Genomic DNA, 25905 nt, shown 5'->3' on the forward strand with positions numbered 1-25905 from the left:
GATAATTCAGGGTAATCTCTCCATCTCAAAATCCAGGATAACTTAATCACATCTGCAAAATCCCTTTTGCAGTATAAAATAACACATCCCAGGTTCCAGATATTAGGACACAGACATCTTCAGAGGGCCATTATTCTATCTACCACATGCCCTTTCTCTTGGTCCCCTTCTGCTTCTGCTAACACAGCTTTCACCTATAAGAAAAGAATAATGAATTCACACCTAACAATCCACCTCTTCCCTGTGGGCTCTGCTGACAGAGCCAGCAGCTTTGCTTGCCTCTGCTGGGTATAGTGCAGCCCCTGGCTGATATTTCTTTACCAAATGGTGATGGAGCCCACCACCCAAATGGAGACTGTCTTTTCCATCTTTCAGACAGAAGGGTCTGCAGAAATATTAATAATAATCGCTAATAATCACTCACACGCAGAGTCCTCGCTATGTGCCAGACACTGCTGAGCCCTTCACATAGACTAACTCATCAAATTCTCACAACTATGCTCAGAGGGAGGTACTGTTATTAGCCCCATTTTAAGAGTAAGGAGATGGAAGCTTAGAGAGATTGAGTTACTTGCCCAGGTCCCACAATGACCTCAGGTCAGCCTGGGTCACTAGCCCCTGTGCTTATTACACTGCCTACAGGTGACCTGGTCCAACACCTGTCCTAGAAAGTGAGGAGACAGATGCGAGACCTGGCTGTACATCCTTCTCTGGGCTGCCGATTGGATAACCAGGTTATCTGATTGTTACAGGTTGGGGAGGAGCCACCTGGCACATGGGGTGCATGTGCATGTATCCAAACTCCAAGTCAGCACACTCAGCTTGAAAGAATTTTTTTTTTTTTTTTTTTTTTTTTTTTTTTTTTTTTGCGGTACGCGGGCCTCTCACTGTTGTGGCCTCTCCTGTTGCGGAGCACAGGCTCCGGACATGCAGGCCCAGCGGCCATGGCTCATGGGCCCAGCCCCTCCACAGCATGTGGAATCCTCATGGACCGGGGCATGAACCCGTGTCCCCTCCATCGGCAGGCGGACTCTCAACCACTGCGCCACCAGGGAAGCCCTGAAAGAATTTTTAAGCCATTTCCAGGAGCAATATACAGTCTGAGAAACCAAGTTCAGTTGGGGAAATATTGAGATTACTGATGCTGATTTATAAGGACAATTGGACAGACTATTTGAAATCATATAGGATGATGATGAGTGATAACAAGCCTAATGGGTCTCAGCTAATGGGTAGCCTGTGGTTCTGGGATCAGCTACCTGGGACAGGGCAGGCCAGAAGGGGTTAGCTGTAAAAAGTTGGTGAGGAGAGGCAATCTGGACCAGGCTTCATCCACCATATCAGTGGAGTCAGGAGGCCAGAGCTTGAATTCAATTCTGCCACTTTCTTGCTGTGCATCCTCAGGCAAGTCAGTAACTTCTCTGAACACATTCCCAGTCTACAAAATAGAGAGGGAAAAACATACACTCAAAGGGTTTATTTGGGAGGGGGAAGGTATTGAATAAATTAGGTGTCCATCCTAGCACAGTGCCCACTATATATAAGGTACATAAAAGATTTTAAAATGTTTTATCTGATAACATCTTGGACAGTTTCATTTATATCAGTATGCTGGTCTTGATTCTATTAGTTTAATTTGCATATAATATTTTAAACCATGAAGTATTATAAGTAGCCAACTAAATAAGAAAGTGCTGCTGAAAGGATAGAGAAAGCTCTAAGTTTTAACTGCATTTTATAGTAACCTTAGAATTTGCCTCCTTATTTTATATTAAACTAATGAATGCTTGAACACTATTCAATCAAAATGGAAATATGTAAAGTAAAATGCAACTGCTCCATAACTGCCAAAACTTGGAAGCATCCAAGATGTCTTTCAGTAGGTAAATTTGGATAAAGGAACTGTGGTATATCCAGGCAATGGAATATTATCCAGTGTTAAAAAGAAATGAGCTATCAAGCCATGAAAGGACACGTAGGAATCTTAACTGCATATTACTAAGTGAAAGAAGCCAATCTGAAAAGTCTCCATATTGTATGATTCCAAGTATGTATGTATGGTATTCTGGAGAAGACAAAACTATGGAGACATTAAACAGATCAGTGGTTACCAGGGATTAGAGGGGAGGGAGGGATGAACAGGCAGAGCATAGAGGATTTTAGGGCAGTGAAACTATTCTGTGTGATACTACAATGGTCGATAGATGTCATACATTTGTCAAAACCCACAGAATGTACAACACCAAGAGTGAACCCTAATGTAAACTATGGACTTTGGATGATAAGGATGTGTCAGTGTAGGCTCATCAGTTGTAACAAACGTACCACTCTGGTGTGGGATGTTGATGGTGGAGGCTGTGCATGTGTGGGGCAGGAGAGATACGGGAACTTTCTAGACTTGCCACTTGATTTTGCTGCGAACCTAAACTGCTCTAATTAATATACGTATTTTATATTATATATATGTCTATTTTTTAAAAATGCAGTATTCCCAACCTCAGCCCTCTCCCATCTTCCCAGAGGGAATCTCTCTTTACAGTTTGGTGGGACCCTACCCAGCCCTTTCTGTGCATATACAAACATGTATGCGGCCAGTTTGAATATTTGTCTACAATCTAAGTGTGCCAGTCTTTTCCATAAGCCAACATAAATCTAACCTCAGTTTGAAACTTCTCTGAAACTGGTAGAATACTCAATCTCAGTCAATCTGGGGGCTCCCACACACACCCCAGATAGAGGAAAGATACCTGCCTGGCAGGTCTGTGGTGCTCAGGAAACCCAAGACCTCAAACACGTGCCTCTCCTCACTTTGGAGATCTCTCTCTCTCTGTCTCTCTCTCTCTCTGAGAAAGCGCTCTCTCCACTTTTCCCTCCTCCTTTCCCTGGGCTGGCCCCTCTGGGACCTGAGGCTTTCCCTGTGGGAAGGAAGAGCTGTTAACTTCCTGCACCTTTCACTTTCACTCCTGCAAAAATCTCAGACAAGAAAATCTAAGAACTTGGCCACTTGGAATAGGATAGGAGGAGGAACAGAGATAAAGAACAAAACACAAATTAATCTCTCAAGGACTTCCCTGGTGGTCCAGTGGTTAAAACTCTGCTCTTCTAATGCAGGGAGCCTGGGTTTGATCCCCAGTCAGGGAACTAAGATCCCACATGCTGCACAATGTGGCAAAAAAAAAAAAAAAATTAGTCTCTCAAAAAGTGTCCGGCCACATCTGTGTATGTGTATACAAACTGAATTCTGCTATGCTTTTTTCTTTCACTAAACAACCTATGGGTCATTTCTCCATGTCACAACATGTATTTGCTTCATTCTTTTAAAAAATAGCATAATATTTCATTCTTGGTTGTAGTATAATTTATTTGAACCACTACCACTGGTAGACATTTAAGTTCATTTTACTGTTTTGCTGTTTCAAATTAGTAACCATACTTATACATACCACTTTATATAAAAGAATGAGAATATTTGTATGACTATTGTCCTGGAAACTGAATCCCTAGGTCAAAGGTGTGTGCATTTAAAATTTAGAGAGATATTGCCAAGTCGCCCTCCAAAACTTTGCGTGTATTTGCAGGCTCACCCAGTGTGCAAAAGTGTGTTTTCCTGCACCTTCAGCGAGGGGTTTAGGGATTTAAGGGTTTCCAGAGTTTCTCATCTTTATTGTTAGGTAAATAGAATTGCTGTTGTTAGTTGCTTTCTCATGTAGTTCTTTAATTAGGAAGGAAGTTGAGCGTTGTTGTGTGACTTTTGACTGTGTGTATTTCTTCTCATGTGAAAAGAAATTGCCTCTCCCTGTCCCTTGCCCACTTTCCCTACTGTGATGTTCATCTTTTTCTTATTCATTTTTAATAATGTTTTTAATATTAGGGAAATTAACATCTGCCTATTTTAAATTTATGTGCTATGAATTAGAAATGATCTCATGCTACCTATTTTCTAATGTTGGAGCCATTGCCTCTTTACAACTCACCGTCCAAACCCATCTTCTGTGGTGTGTGCACTTGCCTCTCCTAGGGGAGCCCTTCAACGGCCAGCTGGTAGCAGAAGGGGGGAGCCAGCAGGAGAGAGAAGGGAAAGAGGTGGACGAAGAGAAGGCAGACGTGCACGGCGGGGCATCTGAAATATTCACCTCGGAATCAGCACAGACCTTCCCGGTCAGGCATCCTGATAGATTCTCTCCCCACCGGCCGGACAATGTGGTACCACCAGCACCACAGACCCCACGGCGGAGCCGGGATCACAACTGGAAACAGCTGGGGACGACAGAGTGCTCGACAAGTTGCGGGAAAGGTGAGCTCATGTGCAGGCTAGGAGGGTCTCTGCAGATCCCCGAGCAGGAGTGGGGAACATGCAGGTAGGCCCCAGGCACGTGGCAAAGCTTCCCCTCCTTGAGCCTGACTGTGTGATTGCTCGTTAGTGTGAGGCTGTGTTGGGGGGTCCCCAAGACCACCCTCAGGCTCGGTGATCCACCGGAAGGACTTAGAAAACTCAGAAAACCTGCTGTGCTCATGGTTACAATTTGTAACAGTGAAAGGCTACAGATTGGCATCAGCAAAGGGAAAAGCACATGTGACAAAGTCCAGGAGACACCAGGCGCCAGCCTCCAGGCGTCCCCTCCCAGTAGAGTGGCACAGGGATGCACTTGGTTCTCTCAACAATATTGTATATGAGTCAAGTATTGCCAACCAGAGAAGCTCACTCCAGCTTTGGTGTCCAGGGGATTTATTGGGGTTCAACCACATAGGCATGTAGCTCCCACATTAGCTACTCAGCCTTTAGCACCCCAGAGGTCAAACTAATCCAACATGGCCTAAGGCCTCAGGTATGCAAAGACAGGCATTCATAGAAATCACATTGTTGGCATAAACTAGCTTGTCAAACTGACAGAGTGCAACCCAATATCTCTGGCATAGAAAAACTCTTATCAGCAGAATATTCCAAGGGCTCTGAGGTTATCTCCAGCCCTGGTCAAGGACCAGTCCTGAATACAGCTCTCTCTTTGGAATATGCAGGGTCTGAGCAACCCAAGCCTGCTGAGTGAACCCTTTCCTGCGCAGTGTGTTCATTAATAATCAGAGAATACTCTCACCTAGTTCAAGATTTACAAGCTGACGTACAAGTCAAGGTTGTGGAACACTTACACAAATGCCATTCAAAAGTCATTCTCAGGGCTTCCCTGGTGGCGCAGTGGTTGAGGGTCCGCCTGCCGATGCAGGGGACACGGGTTCGTGCCCCAGTCCGGGAAGATCCCACATGCCACGGAACGGCTGGGCCCGCGAGCCATGGCTGCTGAGCCTACGCGTCCAGAGCTCCACAACGGGAGAGGCCACAACAGTGAGAGGCCCACATACCGCAAAAATAAATAAAAATAAAAATAAAGAGGCAGAAAGCTAGAGATAATTATGCATTAAGGCCAAAATCAGTTTAGTGAGGATCTGTCCATGACGCCATAGAGGTAAGCAGTGTGAAATGAAATGTACTTGACATAGGAGCCCAGGATCAAAAGGTATTTTGATAGTGCTGAAATAGTCTACCATTTAGGTAGTGGTGTGATGCCTGCTAACGGAAACAGATACACTCAGAACTAGGTGAAAACTAGGTGAAAGGATAAAGATTGTTGTCATGTGGTTTGATATCAAGGGTGGCATGTGTAGAAGAGTCTCCTCCATTTCATGTCTTTAAAGACAGCCTGGCCCAGCCTTTCCAGTAGGACAAGATTTAGGCCTGTCTGGAGACCATAAGGCATTGCATTGTGGACACAGTGGGACAAGGACAAGAGCATGTGCCATTTGCCACACACCCTGCGTGCTGCTCACCCAGCCTTGTGTTCACTGGACTCGTCCAGGTGGTCATTCAATAGTCTGTATCTGTTCTGTACCAGGCATGATGGAAGGACCCCTTTGTCCCTCTAAGGTTTGCTCCCAGCCAGCGATGGCCTCAGAGACGTCAGGGCAGGGAGGCAGTGTGGATGCACAAAACATTTAGTTCATCTCATGGCTGTCAGTGGTAGTGACAAGTGTGATGTGACCAAGAAATTCTGAGCCTGCCACGGCTGTCCATCTCTTTTCTGCACAAGCCAAGTCCACTTGCCTCGTGATCTCATCATTTTCCCCACACAAACCCTCTCCCAAACTCTCCTCCAGTCCCTCCTGGCAACACTCACCAGACCGCACATTTCTGTGCCTCTCAGATTAAAAATTCCAGCATCATGACAGCATGGTCACAGGGGAGAGCCCCGTCACTGGTGTACAAGAGAGGCCCATACTCTGTCCAGTCACTGCCCAGACCTCTGTTTATCTGGTCAAACTCCTGGCTTGGCCCAGTTGATCCCTGATGTTCCAAGACTAGAGTTATTTAATTTTGTCTTTCTTCTTATTTTGTCCATCTCTCCACAATGCCTCACTGACCTCTACACGGTCCCCTGAATTCACCAACTTACCTCATTTAATGTCCACTGATTACCTGTGGTACAGTCCCCCCTCCAACATAACACGCTTCTGTTGAACATACAGCCCAACCAAACTGATCCCAGATTGTTCCTGCTCCCTGAAGCCCAGCCAGCACCTGACCTCCCCACCCCATTCTTGCTGGCCAGCACTTAGAGGGCTAATTGTGTGGCATGCTTGGACAGTGAAGAGGTGGCCAGGTACCATTTTGAGTGATAGCCTCCCTTTCTGCAGAAATATAAACTGACCCAGAGAAAGAAACCTTTTTGGTCGTTGGAGTCAAGAACTATAGATCTAGTGTTTTCTCACCATTGGAGACAGAAAGAGTACCTCTGAGTTTATTTCCTGGGCTAAACACTGGAACTGGACCGGGGGAAGGCAGGCAGTGGCCAAAGTGCACAGAGCCCCAAACAGGACCCATCCTTCCAAGGCACAGAGCATTCCTAGGGTAACTTGTATCCTTTCAGCTAAAGATACTCAATTTCCCCCTCATTAATGCCAAGGAGTTGGGATAGTTACTTTTGCCTTCCAATCCACAAAGGTGTAAGTAGAAAAGTTAAACCCACATGGTCTGATGGGAAAGGGATGGGCTAAATAATAAATTTTTTACTTAATCCCTTAATAGCTGCATCGCAATGAGTATCCTGCAAGCTGTGAACTGAATCTTATTCATCTTTGTAACTCAGCACAGTGTCCTTAATGTTTGTTGAATTTCATTAAAAATCTCTTCTTAATGGAAGCAGATATGTTACTGGAGAAAATTTAATTCCACAAAAGTTTTTGCTTCCTATTAATTTTATAGCCAGTACTGCTTTTTTTTAAAACATCTTTATTGGAGTATAATTGCTTTACAATGGTGTGTTAGTTTCTGCTGTATAACAAAGTGACTCAGCTATACATATACATACATCCCCATATCTCCTCCCTCTTGCATCTCCCTCCCACCCTCCCTATCCCACCCCTCTAGGTGGTCACAAAGCACCGAGCTGATCTCCCTGTGCTATGCGTAGTACTGCTTTTTACTCAGCTAATAATTATGCTTAATTGGAACATTATTTTAAAATAATGGTCTCAAGTTATAGCTGCATTGTAAATGTTTATGCCCGTAGTAGTTTAAACAAACAATTGTTTCTGATTCAAAACTGTCTTACAAACTGTCATGTTTTTTACAAGAACTACCTTCTGGCTCGGTGTGTCCCACAAAATTAGCTTAAAGAAGCATTGGAACACTTCGTGGCTGCTGAAATATTTAGAGACACATTCAAAGTTATCCCTTTAGTTACAATTAAAATTATAGCAAGTTGAAGTTGAGAAGCTCTAAATGCCTGGCCAATTAGCAACAGAACTGAGACAAAGCTGTAGGCTAAATGCCAGTGTTCTGCCTAGCAGGACTCAGCTACTGGCCTAGACTGGGGCCGGGGGTGGGTGGAGTGGGTGCACAGTCATTTATGAAAAAGCATCTTACTCTCCAGACGCTCGGGTTGCGCCTTCCCCCAGTTACGGTTCTTTGTAAACACCCAGTAGTAATACTTCAGTGCTGCCACCAGGGGGTAGCAGAGAGACAGGCCGAATTGAATCAGTTTTTGTTTTGTTTTTTCCAGTTGAGAGCTAGAAATTGCACTGAACAAACTTTGACTTTTTCTCCAAAATAGATTATGCCTTATTAAGTATGAAACATGAGGCTGTGCATTTAAAACAAAAAAACTTAGGCAGTCAGTATTTTTTTTTAGCAAAGTAACAAAAGCAAATGTTAGACCTCTGATAAATATTCACTCAACAAACTTTTATGGAGCACTTACTCCCCTGCTGTACTGGGGTTACAGGGTTGAGCAAGCATTAGTCCTGTCCCCTAGAAACTCACCATCTCATAGGAGGCAGACATATACTCAAATAACTAAAATTCCACTGGATCAGTACTTTACTGGGGGAATGTGTAAAATGATTTACAAAGGCAAACCCAGCTGCTTTTCTAACCTCTCTTGAATCTTCTTACTTCTCTGCCCCAACCTGACTGTTGCTTCAACATACCTGGCGCTTGCAGGCCAGTTTGCCATGCACTTTTGTTCCAGTTCCACGGCCTGGACAGAGCCCCCCTCCAAGACGCACGTGTGCACAGCTCCCCAAAACCAACCCTCTCTCTGCAAAACCCTCTCTCTTTCATGTCTGCGGAAAACCTTCAAGAAGTTATTATTTGTGTTCATTTTATAATCATTCCCCTGCCTATCGATCTTTCTTGTTGTCTTGAACTCTTAGGGGAATTGTTTTTATCTGCCTTTGAACATGTTCAAACCATGTCCACAAATAGATTATAAGGCCTTTGAGGGCAGGAACTATTCCTGCTCTTCTTTGCCCCGGACAGTGCCTAGGAAAGCCCTTGTGCAGGAGCTGCATATAAACTCAGGAATGGAGGAGTGTGTGTGTGTGAATCGTTCTGTTTCTGAGGCTTTTCTTCATCAGCACCCGGATCTCTGCACATCTGCATTCATAGCCCAGCATTAGAGTGTGTTCTTCTTGTCCCTGCAGGATCGCAGTACCCTATTTTTCGTTGTGTGAACAGAAACACTCACGAAGAAGTTCCTGAGAGCTACTGTGACTCGAGCATGAAGCCAACCCCGGAGGAGGAACCCTGCAACATCTTCCCTTGCCCAGCCTTGTAAGAGGGCCTCTCTGTTTCGGTTGCCTGTTTTCAGCTCACTTCTAGTTGCTTGTGCATAGGACCCTAGTAGTAGGTGTAATCTAATTTTTAAATCAGCCTACATCTGATTTAGAAACAGGAGACTTAGTCTATGCATAAAATGCAATATGTATAGCAAGCACACCTGTCTTTCAGGATTAACACAGGAGCTCATAGCCTTTAACTGGTCAGCGCACTCCCAGGAAGCCTTTGGTGAACTGGAGAAATTAGGTTTTAGCTGGCAAGGAAAACAAAGAGGGAAGCAAAGAGTTACAATCCAGTGCAGTCAGTGCTCAGGTGAGCTGTGTACAGAGAGAGACTAATGTAAGTCACAAATACATCTGCTTGGGGAGTGTCTCAGGAGAGGTCTTGGTTTAGTTATTGAATAATAAATAGGACACTTTTAGAAGAACAAGGAGGGAAAGCCCTAAAAGGGGTCAAAACATAATTCTCAAACTAATAAGAACATGATTCTCATCTGAAGACATAGTGCCCATGTGCCGATGTCTTATTTAAGGAAATGACAAAGCAGGATAACAGAGGAGAATATGTGAAACTGATGTGTAAATAGTTCATGAAAAATAACAAAGGTTGGAAGAAGATTTCTAAGTTAGTTCCAAAGTGGGTTAATGTTCTACAGGGTAATAAAACTCATCTTTGGCGTTATTTTTCTGACTAGATAAAAATCTTTTGTACCTTCTTGGTTTTCTATAATTTTACGGAATCTGGGCCCTAATCACTGGTAAAGAGAATATGGAACAGAGCCACATTCTTTATGGAGTCAGATGGCCTTAGGCAGACTGCCAGGCACTGCTCTGGGCTGGGGATCACCCATAACAATTCTGATGCTTCTTTGTAAGTTGGCTTGGCCAACTTCTGTGTAAGATGCTCTCTTCCTGTTGACCGAAGTGACCGGTCCCTCTCGATCTCTCGTTCCTGAGCTAGCTGGGACATCGGGGAGTGGTCTGAGTGCAGCAAAACCTGTGGCCTGGGCATGCAGCACCGCCAGGTTCTGTGTCGCCAGGTGTATGCCAACCGCAGCCTGACGGTGCAGCCCTACCGCTGCCAGCACCTGGAGAAGCCCGAGACCACCAGCACCTGCCAGCTCAAGATCTGCAGCGAGTGGCAGATCCGGACGGACTGGACCTCGGTACGCAGCGGGCCAGCCTGCTCTGGAGCTCCCCCTCCTAGGCCTACCGCCACCCTCCTGCCTCCCCCCTCCAAGACCTGATGTGGGAGAACCCTGGGTTCTCCAGGAGGACCCATCCTGTGGGGTTCTGGAAGGACTATTCTGCAAACCATAAGATGTGCTGATAGGGCCATCCTATCATCCTGATAGACTTAAGGGTCAACTTTCAGGGTGAGCCCATGGGAGCCGTGTGTACACAGGTGTCCTCTCTCTCCTGTGTCACGGTGGAGGGAAGGCTGGCAAAGGCTGCTAGAGCCAACTCCTCCTTCCAGTCGTGCTCTCCCATTTTATAGATGGCAAAACTGAGGCCCAGAGGATCAAAGTAGGCGAGACATCCAAGCAGATCTTAGAGAGAAGGCATGTGATGTTTTCAGGCTGGGATCCTCCCCAGGTAGCATCGCTTGAGAGGGGACCCGGCAACCCAGGAGTCTCGCCCCACCCCATCCTCTGCTCAGGTGGTGGGTAACGAGGACGAGGGCACCCTGACCAGAGGGGCCCTCAGAGCGGGCACTGCCCGGTGCGCTGACGTGCGCTTGCTGTGTTTTAGTGCTCAGTGCCCTGCGGAGTGGGGCAGAGGACCCGCGATGTGAAGTGTGTGAGCAACATCGGGGACGTGGTCGATGATGAGGAATGCAACATGAAACTCCGGCCCAATGACATTGAGAACTGCGACATGGGACCCTGCGCCAAGAGCTGGTTCCTGACGGAGTGGAGCGAGAGGGTGAGCGTGCCGGACGGCGGGCGGGTGGGACCAAGTCTGCTGGTCTGATGGGCAGGAGCCGTGCATCACGAGGTGCCCCAAACCACACAGAGACGAATCGCTAGCTTGGAATCCCAAAGGTGACTTCTGACTTTGGGGAAAAACCCAGAGGTGAACTACTGTAGGCTTTCTATCCTTCTGTGAAGACTGAGGGCCTCCAAGATCGAGACGTGGGTATGAAAGAATTCATTTAATTCTCCTTAGCACGTCACACGAATATTAAGTAATGAAATTCTAAATAAAGCGAGGGATTACATCACCCCTTTCCTACATCTTGGGCGTGCCTGGCATAGAACAGGCACTCAGCAAATAGCAGGCCCCCTTCCCTGCTTCTTACAAACTCAAAACCAATCCCACCATTCCCCTCCCCAGTAGCGCAGCCGCCTTAGGGTCCCTGGTGTCAGGTGTCAAGGGTGAACTCAAAGGCGTCTATAGTTCATCATTAGCCCACCAGTTACCTGTGTACAAGGGAAGCCGTTAAGAAATTGAATTCATCTATCAAAGACAAAAATAAGAGTTATAACAGAAGAGAGAGGGATTCTGGAGTTGGATGGTGGTGATGGTCGCACAACAATGGGAATGTACTTAATGCCACTGACTCTTAAAAAATGATTCATATGGTAAATTTTATGTTACGCGTATTTTACCACAATTAAAAAAAATGTTAGGGAAAAATACTAAGCAAAATTCAAGGATGTACGTTGGGGTGAAGGAGCGATCGGGGAAGGAGATAAGGAGTTTTGCCTGCCTTTTCTTGTGGAAGCTGTTGATTGGCTGCCAGTAGGCATATTCTGACCAGGGCAGCTGGACTGCTCATCAGATGAATAGTTTCTGGGTTTCTGGATTCTTCAGAAGACCTTGGAGGTTTAACCGGGATGGAGACATTAGTGGCTGCATCTGTCCTTAGTCCCTCCCTCCCAGTTAGGCCAGGTCTGCACCATTTCCCTTAGCAGAATTCCTCAGGGCGCTTCGAAACTGTAATGTGCCTACAAATCCCTGGAAACCTTGTTCCAGTGCAGACTCTGAGTCATCCTGCCAGGAATGTGTCCCTGTACCAGCTGTCCAGGTGAGCATGGGTCACACAGATAGCAGGGGTATTAACACTGATGTGTCCAGTTATCAGGCCCAGCTCTCCCTTACTATCAGGCCACCTCCCAATACTCCCATAGCTGTGGCCCTCGGGGACTGGAACCATCTGCCTTAGTATCAGGCAGCAATGTCTTGTGACGGACTTCAGCCGTCCTTTCCCAGACCAGTCCTAGACTCAGCTCCTAGCAGGCAGATGGTGTGCCCGAGTTTTCGCGCTCTCACTATTCTGCTGCTGAATAGATTTTCGAAATCGAAAGCCCAAACAACAGTCTGACAAGTGTAAGTGTATTAATCACAGCCGTGGGACAGGCTATTTGGAAAGAAGACTGTCCCTGAACATCTAGGACAGGGTGCCATACTGACATTCCGTAACGGAGGAAAGTGTGCCTGAGAAGTGGTCAGAGGTTTCCAGGGGAAAGAGCTGGTAGGGAAACGCGATGTCGTTCGCATCCTTTGAGAGTGGCTCCAGAACCGGCGGGGAGGCCTCCCCTCTAAGGCGCCCCTTGCTGTCTCGCAGTGCTCGGCAGAGTGTGGGGCTGGAGTGCGGACACGCTCGGTGGTGTGCATGACCAACCACGTCAGCAGCCTGCCGCTGGAGGGCTGCGGGAACAACCGGCCAGTGGAGGCCACCCCATGTGACAACGGGCCCTGCACGGGCGAGGTGGAGTGGTTTGCGGGAAGCTGGAGTCAGGTGAGTGGCCAGAACCGGGTGTGTCTGTCCGTCCCCTGACCTGTTTCTAGGTCAGGGAATAGGGCTCGGTGTATCCCGGGGGTGCCGGGTGGGTTTGAACCCCAGCTGTGCTACCCATGACCCTGGAGAAGCTACTTATGCTTTTAGAGCCTCATTCGGTCAACAGTAGTTATTCTTGATTAATTTGTGAAGACCCTCTCTCCAAACAAGGTCAGATGCTGAAGTACGGACATTAGGATTTAAACATATGAACTCTTGGGGGACACAGTTCAACCCATAACTAGTATATAGTTCTATCATTATCGACAAACATTACTGTCATGTTACTACCACCACGATCAAGATATAGAACAGTTCCATTGCCCACCAAAATTCTCCTGTGCCTTTGTGGTCAACTTTTTCCTTCAAACCTGGCACCTGGCATCCACTCATCTGTTTCTGTCCTCATAATTTTTCATTTTCCAAAATTTCATATTACTGTATATAACAGTGTGTAGCCTTTTGAGTCAGCTTCCTTTTGCTTATGTGTAATACACATGCATTTGAGATTTATCCATATTGTTCCATATATCAAGAGTTCATTCTGTTTGTGGCTGAGTAGTGTTCCATTGTATGGGTATACTACACTTGTTGATTCCCAAGTTGAGGGACACTTCAGTGTTTGGTGATTTTGAATAAAGCCATTTTAACTTTCATGTACAGTTTTTTATGGGTGCATAAGTTTTCATTTCATCTGGGTCAATGCCTAGGAGTGGAATTGCTGAGTTGTGTAGTAAATGGTTTTTTAATTTAATACAGAGCTCCAAGCTCTTCCAGAGTGGCTGTACCCTTTTGTATTCCTGTGAGTAATGTCTAAAAGTTCTAGTTCCTCTGTATCATCAGATCATGGTATTGTCTGAGTTGTTTTTGTTTTTGTTTCTTTTTTGCCATTTTAACAGGTATTAGTGATATCTCAAAAAAAAACCCCAGTAGTTATTGGGCACCTACTATGTGCTCTTCTCTCTAAGCCCTTGGGATACATCACTGAGCAAAACAAATATCCCTGCCCTCAGGAAGCTTATGGTCCAGCATGGTTTCCTTGTCTATAAAATGCCAATAATGAAGCACATTATGAGGTTATTTTTAGAAGAAATGAAGTAATGTGTACAAAGTATGTAGTGCAGTGCCTGACATACAATAAACACACAACAAATTGTAGCTTCTAGTGCTATTATTGTTAATAAAGTCAGTTTTGTCTGTATTTGAGTGTCAAAAGCAGAAATAGATATGATCCAGCAATCCCACTTCTGGGTATATATCCAAAGGAAAGAAAATCATTATCTGGGAGAGATATCTGCACTGCCCAGCCCCCCGCCATGTTCGTAGTATTGTTCACAATAGCCAAGGTATGGAAGTAATCTAAGTGTCTGTTGACAGATGAATGGATAAAGAAAATGTGGTATTTGTTTATAATGGAATATTATTCAGCCTTTAAAAAGGAAGGAAATCCTGCCATTAGCAGCAACATGGATGGACTTGGAGGGCATTATGCTAAGTGAAATAAACCAGACACAGAAAGGCAAATACTGCATGGTATCACTTATATGTGAGATCTGAAAAAAAAAAGTCAAACTCAGGAAAACAGAGTTGAATGATGGTTGCCAGGGGCTGGGGGTGGGGGATATAGGAAGAGGTTGGTAAAGGGTTCAAACTTTCAGTTATAAGATGAATACGTTCTGGGGATCTAATGTATAACATGGTGACTATAGTAGATAATACTGTATTGTATACTGAAATTTACTAAGAGTAGAACTTAAGTGTTGTCACGTATACACACAAAAAAGGTAAATATGTGAAGTGATGGATGTGTTAATTTGACTGTAAGAATCCTTTCGCAATGCACATGTATACCATATCATCATGTGCATACTTTCAATATGTTACAATTTTATTTGTCAATTATATCTCAACAAAGCTGGGGGAATGAAGCAGAAACAGAGAAAGTTAAGTTTGTTCATTATGGAGAACCAATAATACCAAATGCCTCAATAAAGTAACTTAATTGATTAATTAATTTTTCCTTAGGGTTCCAAAATTGAACATGAACCCCCTAAAATCATTCCCTCTTTGCCCTGTTATGATTACCATCGGTATTTTGAGTTCTTGGGCCATTTAGTATTTGGCTCCCCGGGCTGGCTGGTTCTCCAAAGACTTTTTGGCTGATGATCATGATTTACACATTATCTGGACCTCTGGCTCCATATAGAATTTTATTTCTTTTAAGTAGCTTTAAAAACAGACCCTGAAAAGAAATGGACTGCCTTGTCCTTGTAAATCAACACAACCCCTTTGGAAAGCAATTTGGCAATAAAAGTCAAGAACCATAAAAATGTTCATTTGCCTTCACCCAGTCACCCCACTCCTGGGGATTCATTTTAAGGAAATAATTAGAGGGGGGAAAAAAAGTTTTTTCAACAGAGATGTTCATGACAGCAGGATGGTTAGGGATATTATGGTATATCGTAACTCATTAAGATACGTAACAAGAACAATGATAATTAGGAAGATGTAGAAAGTACATATAATATAAAGGCAAGTGAAAAACAGAATATGAAAGTATATGAACCCTATCTCAACCGCTTCAAAGTATAGTTTTCTATATAAACAACATGGGTAAGTGTTTCCTTCTCAAATTTCCTTAATATTTTTATAATACAAAGTGTAAAATATTTAAAAATTCAGAAAAGAAAGAATTCAAGTACTTCCAATGCTACCCAAGTTGATATCAGAGTTAGACATACTTAATAACAGGTCCCAGTTCAGCGTCGCCTTAGTTCTCTGAGTTGGGGCAGGTAATTTAACCTCTCTGAGCCTGTTTCCTCATCCAAATATGAGGATAATGATACCAACTTTTTAGAGTTGCTCTTGGTTTTCATGAGACACTGTATATAAAAGGGTCATTGCTTAGGACATGGGGAATACTTTATAAGTATTAGTTCCCTTTCTCCATGTTTATTATTTTTTCTGCCAATGTTTCTATCTCATTGTTGGCAGCAAAACACCTAGGATCTAAACCCCAAAGATAATTCAGAAGTGGACCGTGTATGGGACACTAATTACACCAAGTATTCATGGAAACTGAGGCAATGGGAAGAGTCCTGTGTGGAATCTTAATACTGGATCATAACAGCCTTCACACAGAGAAGATAAGCAGTGCAGTTCGACTCACATGTCCACCAATGTCTGAGGAAGAAGAAAGGGGAGCAGGATTCAGGTCTTTTTTTTTTTTTTCTTTTATTTGCGGTACGTGGGCCTCTCACTGTTGTGGCCTCTCCCACTGCGGAGCACAGGCTCTGGACGCGCAGGCTCAGCGGCCACGGCTCACGGGCCCAGCCGCTCCGCAGCATGTGGGATCCTCCCAGACCGGGGCACGAACCCGTGTCCCCTGCATCGGCAGGCGGACTCTCAACCACTGCGCCACCAGGGAAGCCCGATTCAGGTCTTTTTTACCTGTGGGCATCCTATTGACTCCAGACCTACTCAGAAAACTGAGAGTCGCGTGAATCCTGGTGAAGGCAGCATTTATCTCTGCTAAGATTAGAAACATGGAATTTATTGCCTGTCATCCAAAGGGTCAGGACATGATTGATTGTGGACAAGGTTTTTGTTCTGAATTTATAAGACTATCAGAGCCTGCTGGCACCTCCCTGCCCTGGGAATTTGATATTATCCCAAAAGAAAATGAAATAGAGCATGCTTATTTGTTGAAAGTAGGTCTTAAACATTAACTGACTTCAGGATATAAAAATAAATGTTCCTTCCAGACACGTGGTTTGAATGAGAGTTGGCTTCTTGAACACCCCACTGGCCCGGTCACAGTGATTAGTCCAGGATGGACATGTGACCCAAGCCGAGCCAAATGGAGTCCTTTCCTGGGACTTTTCATGTGGGCTTAGGGGAAGAGACTCCCTGGGAAGTTGTGAGCACAGGTGCTAGCAGTGGTCCTGTTGAGGCTGATGGAGAAGCCAGCCCAAGAGAATGAGACCTGTCAGGCTTAGGGAGTCTTTTTCTACTCTGGAGACAAAGTAGCCCAACTCTTACTCATAAGATATTCCACCAGGTCTATTATTCATGCACAGATGCTTGCTTTCTTCCCTGTCAATTCTGGGTTTACTTCACCCTTAGATTGTCTTAGTTCTTGCGGGGGATTGGGGGGATGGTTCTTTCACAGTCTTTAGCTATTAACAGCAGCCTTCTTGTCTGCCCCTGTGTCTGGATCACATTTACTCTCTAACATCTGAGCAGACAGTCCCAAAACTAAGAAGCCTTGTAGTTTTCTGGATGTCTGTGAAGATGGCAGAAAATAAGGCACAAAGTGGAAATTGCTGATGGAGATGTTTATTATGCTCTGTGTGAATAATCCATAGTCTGTTGCCTTGGGTTTGGGGTACTTTTGCTGGGTAGTGACGTGGGTTTTTCCACACTGTTTTTATTTCACCATGTGCCTGCATACAGAAGCAAGGATAATATTGAGTTTCAGCTGTAGACATTTTTACAGGCTATTCATAAAGGCAATAGCTTCTTTAAAGTCTTTAAAAGTATATAGATCACAGCTTGTAAAATTTTCTAATCAGGGCTTCCCTGGTGGTGCAGTGGTTGAGAGTCCGCCTGCCAATGCAGGGGACACGGGTTCGTGCCCCAGTCCGGGAAGATCCCACATGCTGCGGAGCAGCTGGGCCCGTGAGCCATGGCCGTTGAGCCTGCGCGTCCAGAGCCTGTGCTCCGCAACGGGAGAGGCCACAACAGTGAGAGGCCCACATACCGAAAAAAAAAAAAAAAAAAAAAAAAAAAATTTTCTAATCAAAAGGTATTAAGAGTACACCAAACATGAACAAAAAACATTTTACAAAGTAATAGATACTAAACAGAATAACTTATAGGGGGTTACACGCATCGTATTTCCATAACCTAACACAACGAACCAAGATGTGTAATTATCTGACTGGCTTCTTCGTGGCCGCAACCCCAGCGAGCTTCAGCTCCAAATAAGAAGCCAGGGGATTGGACTCCGCGGACAAAGGCTTCCTGCTGGCTGCCCTGTTGGGAGCGGAGGGCTGACCAGGGGACATTGTCCCAAGTCTGTGGTCTTCTCTGCTTTGTGTGTCCCAAAGAATTTTAATGTAGCCCTTCATCCAGAGGCATGCAGACTCTGGGAAACGAATTCATTCCCAGTTCCCTCCCCTAAAAGACCAGCAGATAAACTAGAATGTTAGTTCATTGTTTTACAGTGAGAGGTGTCAAGAGTCTACCAGACAAAACCAAATTGACTGGCTGGTATGTTCTGTGGGAAAGCCTACAGGACACCATCTCACTCATATTCACCGAGGGTGCCAGGGTCTCAGAGGCCAGCATCCTCAAGCTGTGAGAACTCAGGGTACCCACTCTCCATTCCAGACACAGAAGTGTTAGGAAAATTGGAATCTGTGTGCAACTTTTCCTCCAGAAGTGTTTTCCGGGCACCCTCGGGCTCTTCCTCACTGAATCAGTGATGGTAAGCTCTGGTAAACATCACTCAGTTGATGGTAGTTCTCGTCCCCTTTCCGTCATATGACACCCATCTTTCTCTGCTTCTTTCTCCAGTGTTCCATCGAGTGTGGGAGTGGGACCCAACAGAGGGAGGTGATTTGTGTTAGGAAGAACACTGACACCTTTGAAGTGCTGGACCCCTATGAATGTTCCTTCCTGGAGAGACCCCCCAGCCAGCAATCCTGCCACCTCAAGCCCTGCGGAGCCAAATGGTTTAACACAGAATGGAGCATGGTAAGTCCCGGTGCTTTTGGTAGAGGTTGTGTTAGTACATCATTATGCTTCCCCCCTCCCCCCTCACTGTTGGGCCGTCTACTGGGTACCAGGCACTGGGCTCAGCCCTTGAGTAGATTCCCTGCAGCAATCAGCCCTACTTGGTCACAGCCAGGGTGCCCTGGACTCAGCCTGCTTGGCGGGGAGTGGGGAGCCTGAGACTGGGACGATCTTGATTTCTAAACTATAGAGGCCATAAAATAATGACTCTCAAATTTTTGTGTGCATAAGAATCAGAGGGGATCTGTTTGAAACGGCCGATTCTGGGTCCAATGTGGCCAAGGAATTTGCTCCTTAGGTGAGTTGGCTACAGGTGTAACCAACATTTTGAGAAATACTGCTGCAGAGGATTGATGGCTGAAAGGATTCAGGGATGCTGTTGAGAATACAACATCATGAAGTGATCTCGTTATAAATCCCACTGGAGGAATTTCTGTCAGGCCTCCATACCTGTGTGTGTGTGTGTGTGTGTGTGTGTGTTGTACACTTTTTTAAAATCCTATAGACAATATGGATTATGGGACTGATCCTGTTTTTCTCTTTGAATTGGCTACTAGGAAACTCAAAGCCAAAACTGTGGCCCATCTCTAAGAGAGAGTTTATCAGAATACACAAAGTGACTTATAGGTGCTAATGTTCTCTGGCTTCTCTTTCTCTTTCCTACTTTTATCTTCTTTTTACCCCAGTTTCCTCACCTATTTTTTATCTTGTGACCCTCTTATGTATCTATTAAGCCATCTCAAATCCTTTTTGTACGGAAGGAGGGTAAATGAAGAAAGACAGAGCTACAGAGAGACAGAGTGAATAGAGAACTAGGTTAGTAAGGAATGAAATAGAAAAGGATGGAAACAGTGATAAAATTCTTTTTTTTTCAAGTGAAAGAGTTTATTGTTAAGAAACTTCCTAGAACAGAAAAATTCCTCAGGTCATCATTCCCAAAGACCATTTCATATGACTTGTACACAAGGGGACCAGTGTTCGTTCTGCTTTTTGCTAGGGAAGATCATCAAGCAGTAGCTGTAGGTGAGTCCAGAGTAGAGGCCAGAGCCTTCCTCAAAATCATTCAAAGGTGATCAAAGGGATTTTCTTATAAAATATGTGGATAAAAGCTGAGAATTCTGTTTTCAGACAGTGTATGACAGCCATTTGGGTATGTGGTGAACCACACCTTGGATGCAAATGGGAATAAAGGAGGTGTTGAGTTTCAAAGATGTTTTGCCAACTTCTGGGAAGTACCATTTTATTATTTTGATATTGGCCAAGGCCCTTGAGAAAGCAGGAACAGATCACTATTTTCTTCTGCCATTCTGCTTAGAGAGTCTAGAAAGGACCAAACTCACCAGGCCACGTCAAAGGCCACCAACTCCAAAGACACCTGCCTTGCCTGGGAACAACCCAGACGTCCCTCAGCAGGTCAGTGGATAAACAAAATGCAGTGCGTCCAAACAATGAGGTACCACTCAGCAACAAGAACGAATGAACTGATACCTCCCACGACTTGGAGGAACTTCAGATGCATTTTGCTAATGAAAGAAAGAACCCCCCCAAAAACTGTATGTTGTATGATTACATTTACATAATATTCTGTAAAAGGAAAAACTATAGGCACAGAGACCAGATCAGTGATTGCCAGAGGATGGAGCAGGGTGAATCTCACTACAAAGGGACAACACAAGAGCATTTGTTGTGTGTGATGAAAGTTCTGTCTTGTTTGCAGTGGGAGATACATGACTCTCTGAATTTGTCAAAACTCAGAACTGTGCACCACAAAAAATGAATTTTTCTGCATGTAAATTTTAAAATAAATAAGTGAACTGAAACTAATATGAAATATATAGTTACCATAGTAGCAAAGATGATGGAAGCAAGACACTTTTAAATTTACCTTGTTTTATAAATTTGAGTTTGGAACTAAGTAAATATTTTATATAATTATAAAACAGGGACTTCCCTGGTGGTGCAGTGGTTAAGAATCCTCCTGCCAATGCAGGGGACACAGGTTCGAGCCCTGGTCCAGGAGGATGCCACATGCCACAGAGCAGCTAAGCCCATGCACCATAACTACTCAGCCTGTGCTCTAGAGCCCACGTGCCACAACTACTGAAGCCCACGTGCCTAGAGCCCGTGCTCCGCAGCAAGAGAAGCCACTGCAATGAGAAGTCCATGCACCGTAACAAAGAGTAGCCCCTGCTCACCACAACTAAAGAAAGCCCACACACAGCAACGAAGACCCAACGCAGCCAAAAAAAAAATTTTTTTTAAACAAAATTATTCTGCTTAAAAAAGAAATCCCTAAAAATGGAAAATGCAATGAAACAAATTAACCTAAATATGTATGCAGTTGGTGGCATCAGCACTCTTGCATGTGGTTGTAAACCACAGTAATTTGACTGTCCATCCCTAAGGACAAAAAGGACTGCAGAAACACGTTTGTATTGTTTGCAATAATCACATTTTTAGTGACAGCTGGTGTCCTGTGTTCTGAGATGATTGGGTGTATAATGGGTGATAAAGTAAATGAATAATCTACTTTATGGTACTGTGATAATATATGTACCAGTAAATATGATAGTATGATAGTATAGCTCTATTATCCCCAGTATCCTTGAGAAATAGGATTCTCAACTTAGGAGAAAGAAGATACAGACCAAAAGTAGAAGAGATTTAAGTGAAAATCCTGTTGTCCTGAATTGGACTTAGAAATATCAGTATGAACTCACAAATTAATTTATCTTAAAAAAATTTTTTCCCTGTTTTATCCACTGAAAAAGCCTGGAAACAATGACCAACCCAGTAGCAAACGGCATGCCTATCAGCCAGAATATGGTTTCAACATACCACTCCCCACTAAAAGGAACCAAGAATTCTTAGAGAAATGGCTGATTCCAGGTCTGTGACTGTTATAAGTATAAATTAGATTGGGATGTCTTTTCATACAAGGTAGCAAAGAGGTTCTCAAAGACGAGTTCATGTCCAAAGGGCTCAAGAACCAACGTTTGGGCTCCTGATAGCCATTGATGGGGCATCAGTGAGCATCAGTAAAAATAATAACTACCATGGATTTAATGAAATACATCACATATGTTTAAATCCATCCATCTATAATAAGTTTGTAATGATAAAAAAAAACTAATTAGAGGTTCCACCATTGGAGGATGTTAGGGGAACCAACTCATTATTCTGAAAACTGATAAATAAAAGAAAATAGTCAAGAATTTACCCTGTCTCTCCTAAACAAGCCATACCACTGGGTAACCAGAGAGTAAATATATGTGAGGAAGGAGTGGGGATTCTTTACATTCTCTGCTTATAAAAGAAGAAGAGGGCTTCCCTGGTGGCGCAGTGGTTGAGAGTCCGCCTGCCGATGCAGGGGACACTCATTCGTGCCCCGGTCCAGGAGGATCCCACATGCTGTGGAGCGGCTGGGCCCGTGAGCCATGGCCGCTGAGCCTGCACGTCCGGAGCCTGTGCTCCGCAACAGGAGAGGCCACAACAGTGAGAGGCCCACGTACAAGAAAAAGAAGAAGAAGAAGAAGAAGAAGAAGAAGAAGAAGAAGAGGTGTTAGGATATTATCACCATTTTTCAACCCCAAATGAACTAATGGATCTGCTTATCAGTGGTTGCTGGCCCCCTACAAAGAGAGACAAACATACACATCCTATGAAGCAGTCTCACCACAAAAAATCAAATCTGCATCTGTTAAGGCCTCTTCTGGATCCAATTTCCAATTTACAGGAAATGCAGAAGACAGAGGAACATGTCAAACTGTACCATGGGGATGCAGTCAGCAAAATCCTGACTATGGGAAACTCTACAGGACAAATGACTCAGTTCCTCCAACAAATAAAGTATAAGGGAGAAGAAACACAGGGGAGGGGAACCCATGGATTAAGAGTCACAAAAGGCATGTCAACCAGCTGCAATATACAAACCTGATGTGGATCCTGATCCCCCCCCCAAAAAAGCACTATTAAAAAAATTGAGATTCACAAGGCAAATGGAAATAGGAGCACTGAATATATCTTTGAAGATAAGGAACTATTGTTGATTTCTAGGTGTAATAATGGTATCGTGGTAATTTTTTAAGAGTCTTTGTTGTTTAGAGCTACAGACAGAAATATTATGGAAGAAGTGACATGATATCTAGATTTGCTTCAAAATAATGGACCTGGGTGGGTACAGACGAGACGTGGCTAGCCATGAGTGGATGCGTGTTGAAGCTGGTTGCTAGGTGCAGGGGAGTTTAATACTCTGTCTCCTTTGGTAGATGTCTGAAATTTTCCAATATCTGTCTTCTCCCGTGTGCTGAGCTAATGGGCTGTCAAGAAATCTAACTTTCTTCCTTTCCCCGGGCAGTGTTCCAAGAGCTGCCAGGGAGGCTTCCGCGTCCGGGAAGTGCGCTGTCTGTCTGATGAGATGACTCTAAGTAATCTCTGTGACCCTCAGTTGAAACCAGAAGAGAAAGAATCTTGTAACCCTCAGGACTGCGTCCCTGAAGTTGGTAAGTAGGGAGTCCTATCTTGGAGTAAAATATTAATCTTTCTTAAGGTCCGTCCTGTTCTCTGGTATGAAAATGCCAGATTCATCTAGGTCTCTCTGTGACCTTGTGCCTAGTCATGGAGTTGAAGGGGGTCAGCATCCTTTGGGTATATATTTCATAGTTTAAGGTGCCTGTTGATAACACAGATGGCGATCCAAGCCACCCATCAACAGATAAACTTACATGGGAATTGATTAAAATGGCAATGCACTCAGAGATTTGGTTCCAGCATCCTTATGGCCAAAGTAGATAGATTTCAACTGCATGTTTAAAGAAGAAGAAAAAAATAAAAGCTCTCAGCCCACACTCACACCTCCCATCAATAATAAACAGCAGGACCGGGATGAAGAGCCACACCGGCCGCTCTTTCTCCTTCCCTAAGTCCAGGCTGCCCCTCGTGCTCAGAGAGTCTTTTCTGTTCTCCTCTGCTACAGATGAAAACTGCAAGGACAGGTACTACAACTGCAACGTGGTGGTCCAGGCCAGGCTCTGCGTCTACAACTACTACAAGACTGCCTGCTGCGTCTCCTGCACGCGCGTGGCCAACAGGCACTCGGGCTTCCTGGGGAGCAGATAACACCCCGCTCCGCAACCGTGGGCAGGTCAGGGAGTCTGTGAGCAGTGGGACTGGCTGACTGCTGCCCCTCCTGGGGGCTCCCTGGCCTGTGGAGCTGCCAGCCAACTTAGCACCCCACCTTCATGAAGTGTACACACGGTGCCCAGGAGCAAGGCCACAGTTGTCCTTTGAGCATCACCGTGAACTGCTGACCCCTCCTTCAGAAACCTGGCACCTGCGCTCTCTGCAGACCGAGCGGTGGGGACTGCATGCAGCTCTCGGCCGACTCCCGTCCTGGCACTTTCTAAGTCAGCAGTCAGGCCCTGTCTGGGCACTGCCTAGCCCCAGTGCTGCTGGCCTTTCTAATACCAGCGCCCCTTGGAGAATCAGAGGAGACAGTCCCCCCACCCCAGAGCCCCCTTAAGCCTTGCTAGGATGCCTGCATCCCTCTGTTACCTCAGCCCGGCTGTGCCTATTTTTACTCTCAAAGACATTAGGCTCTTTTTCAGCCTTGTGACACAAATATCTCATGCCAGTTTAGAGCTTTATTGTTTTGCAGGTGTATTCAGAGATATTAGCTCATTAGCGGCTGTGAGCACAGCGCCCCAGAATGGGAGTCAGGGAATGAATCATTGTCCCCATTTTACTGACAAGGAAACTGAGACTAAACTTAGGTAACCTACCTGCCACGTTATCAGGTAATTGACCCATTCAGTGACAGAGCTGAGTTCTGACCCCAGTCATCTGACCACAAAGCCCTCACCCCGAGGGCTGTCCAGAAGGCTTAGGTCTGCAGGATGTGGTTTCATTTCAGACCTAGAGGCTGAGAAGTTTCCCATTCAGCAAACAACGCCCAGACCTTTGAATTCTTTCCTCGGGCCAAAAGTCGTCTTTATCTCCTGCCCTCAGTTGTTTCAGGAGTCTGTTTCTTTTTTCCCTTCCCCCACAAAGTCACAGGTCCTGGTGACAGGACTCTGCACAGTTTCTTAAACCCCATCCTTAATGGAACTATGCCATGAGGTAAGAAAGCCACTGGGGTAGAAAGGTGATTGCCTGAAATTCTGATTCCTCTCCCCAGTGGTACATGCCGCCCATGGAATCCTATATCGTGGATCCTTTGGCCTTTTGTCTCCCAGAGCAGATTTCCAGAGCACACAGCTCTGTCCCCTGGGCTCTCACCCCTTCCTCAGCCATCTCTCCTGGGTCCTTCCCTACACATCGCCCAGTGGAAAGTCTAACCAACCTGTCCCAGCAAAAGCCCTATATTTATATTAGAAAGAGTCTCCCTGAGGTCTTTCTGGTCTGATTTGCAGATGTCTCTCTGTGACTTTGCATCCCTCCCTTCCCCCATGACTCACAACCCATATCCCCGCTCCCAGATGTGAGCACTAAGATCTATATTAATGCAGCCAGCCTGGGAAAAGGGGCTGTGAACTCCTCCACGATGGCCGCAGCGGCAGGGTCTTCCCTGATTCACTTCACATAACTCTGTAGTTCCCGAGGCCTCTGGCTGGAAGGGGAATGCAGTGCATATGAAAGATAAACTATCTGAAAAATCAGTGAGGATAAAGAAGGGGGGACGTATATATATATATATATATTCTTACACCCACTAAGAAAAATAATCAGGCTGAGCAAATTGGAGGCGTATAGAAAATTTATCTTATTTAGTACTATGGTCCTGGGCGTATTTCCCTTTCAAAGCAAGCATTTGCTTTGAAATTCATAGCAACTGAGTTTCTCCCGTGAGCCCTTTAACCCAAAAATCTGCTAATTTGATGATGATTTGCAGCTTTTGGAAGCAGTATCACTAGCTCAGTCTTGCACACTCCATTAGGTTCCCACTACCCTTGAGCTTTCAGAAATTCTATTTGGCCTTTTTATGTGACCTTCTCCTTCTGGAGAGCCCCAGCCATCATTTCCCCCAAAGCACCCTATCTCTCCTGATCCTTACGTAACTCATGCAATAAGCAGCAAGACAGAGGCCCAGATTCCTGTGCCCACCAAGCAAAAACAGACCAGAGAGGCCAAGCATATGGCTGGTTTTCATCCAGCACCCACTCTTTCCCTCTCGCCACTTGCCTTTGCTTCTTGTCCCAAGGGAGGGTTTCCTTTAT

At 45.0% G+C, this 25905-nt stretch overlaps 1 protein-coding gene across 1 annotated transcript in view; it reads left to right on the forward strand.

Annotated features, from left to right (window-relative positions):
* The window catches only part of THSD4 (thrombospondin type 1 domain containing 4), a 588944-nt gene extending 563561 nt beyond the window's left edge, over window positions 1-25383 (forward strand). The window contains exons 11-18 of the mRNA XM_081227432.1: window positions 4019-4294; window positions 8974-9103; window positions 10070-10274; window positions 10861-11034; window positions 12680-12853; window positions 18473-18652; window positions 23049-23193; window positions 23667-25383. Of these exons, the coding sequence (XP_081083558.1) occupies window positions 4019-4294; window positions 8974-9103; window positions 10070-10274; window positions 10861-11034; window positions 12680-12853; window positions 18473-18652; window positions 23049-23193; window positions 23667-23809 (1427 nt within the window). The 3' untranslated portion in view covers window positions 23810-25383. The remainder of the gene's footprint in view (window positions 1-4018; window positions 4295-8973; window positions 9104-10069; window positions 10275-10860; window positions 11035-12679; window positions 12854-18472; window positions 18653-23048; window positions 23194-23666) is intronic.
* The last annotated feature ends 522 nt before the right edge of the window (window positions 25384-25905 follow it).

This window comes from Mesoplodon bidens (assembly GCF_964165515.1).
Source record: "Mesoplodon bidens genome assembly, chromosome: 3".
NCBI classification, from domain to species: domain Eukaryota; kingdom Metazoa; phylum Chordata; class Mammalia; order Artiodactyla; family Ziphiidae; genus Mesoplodon; species Mesoplodon bidens.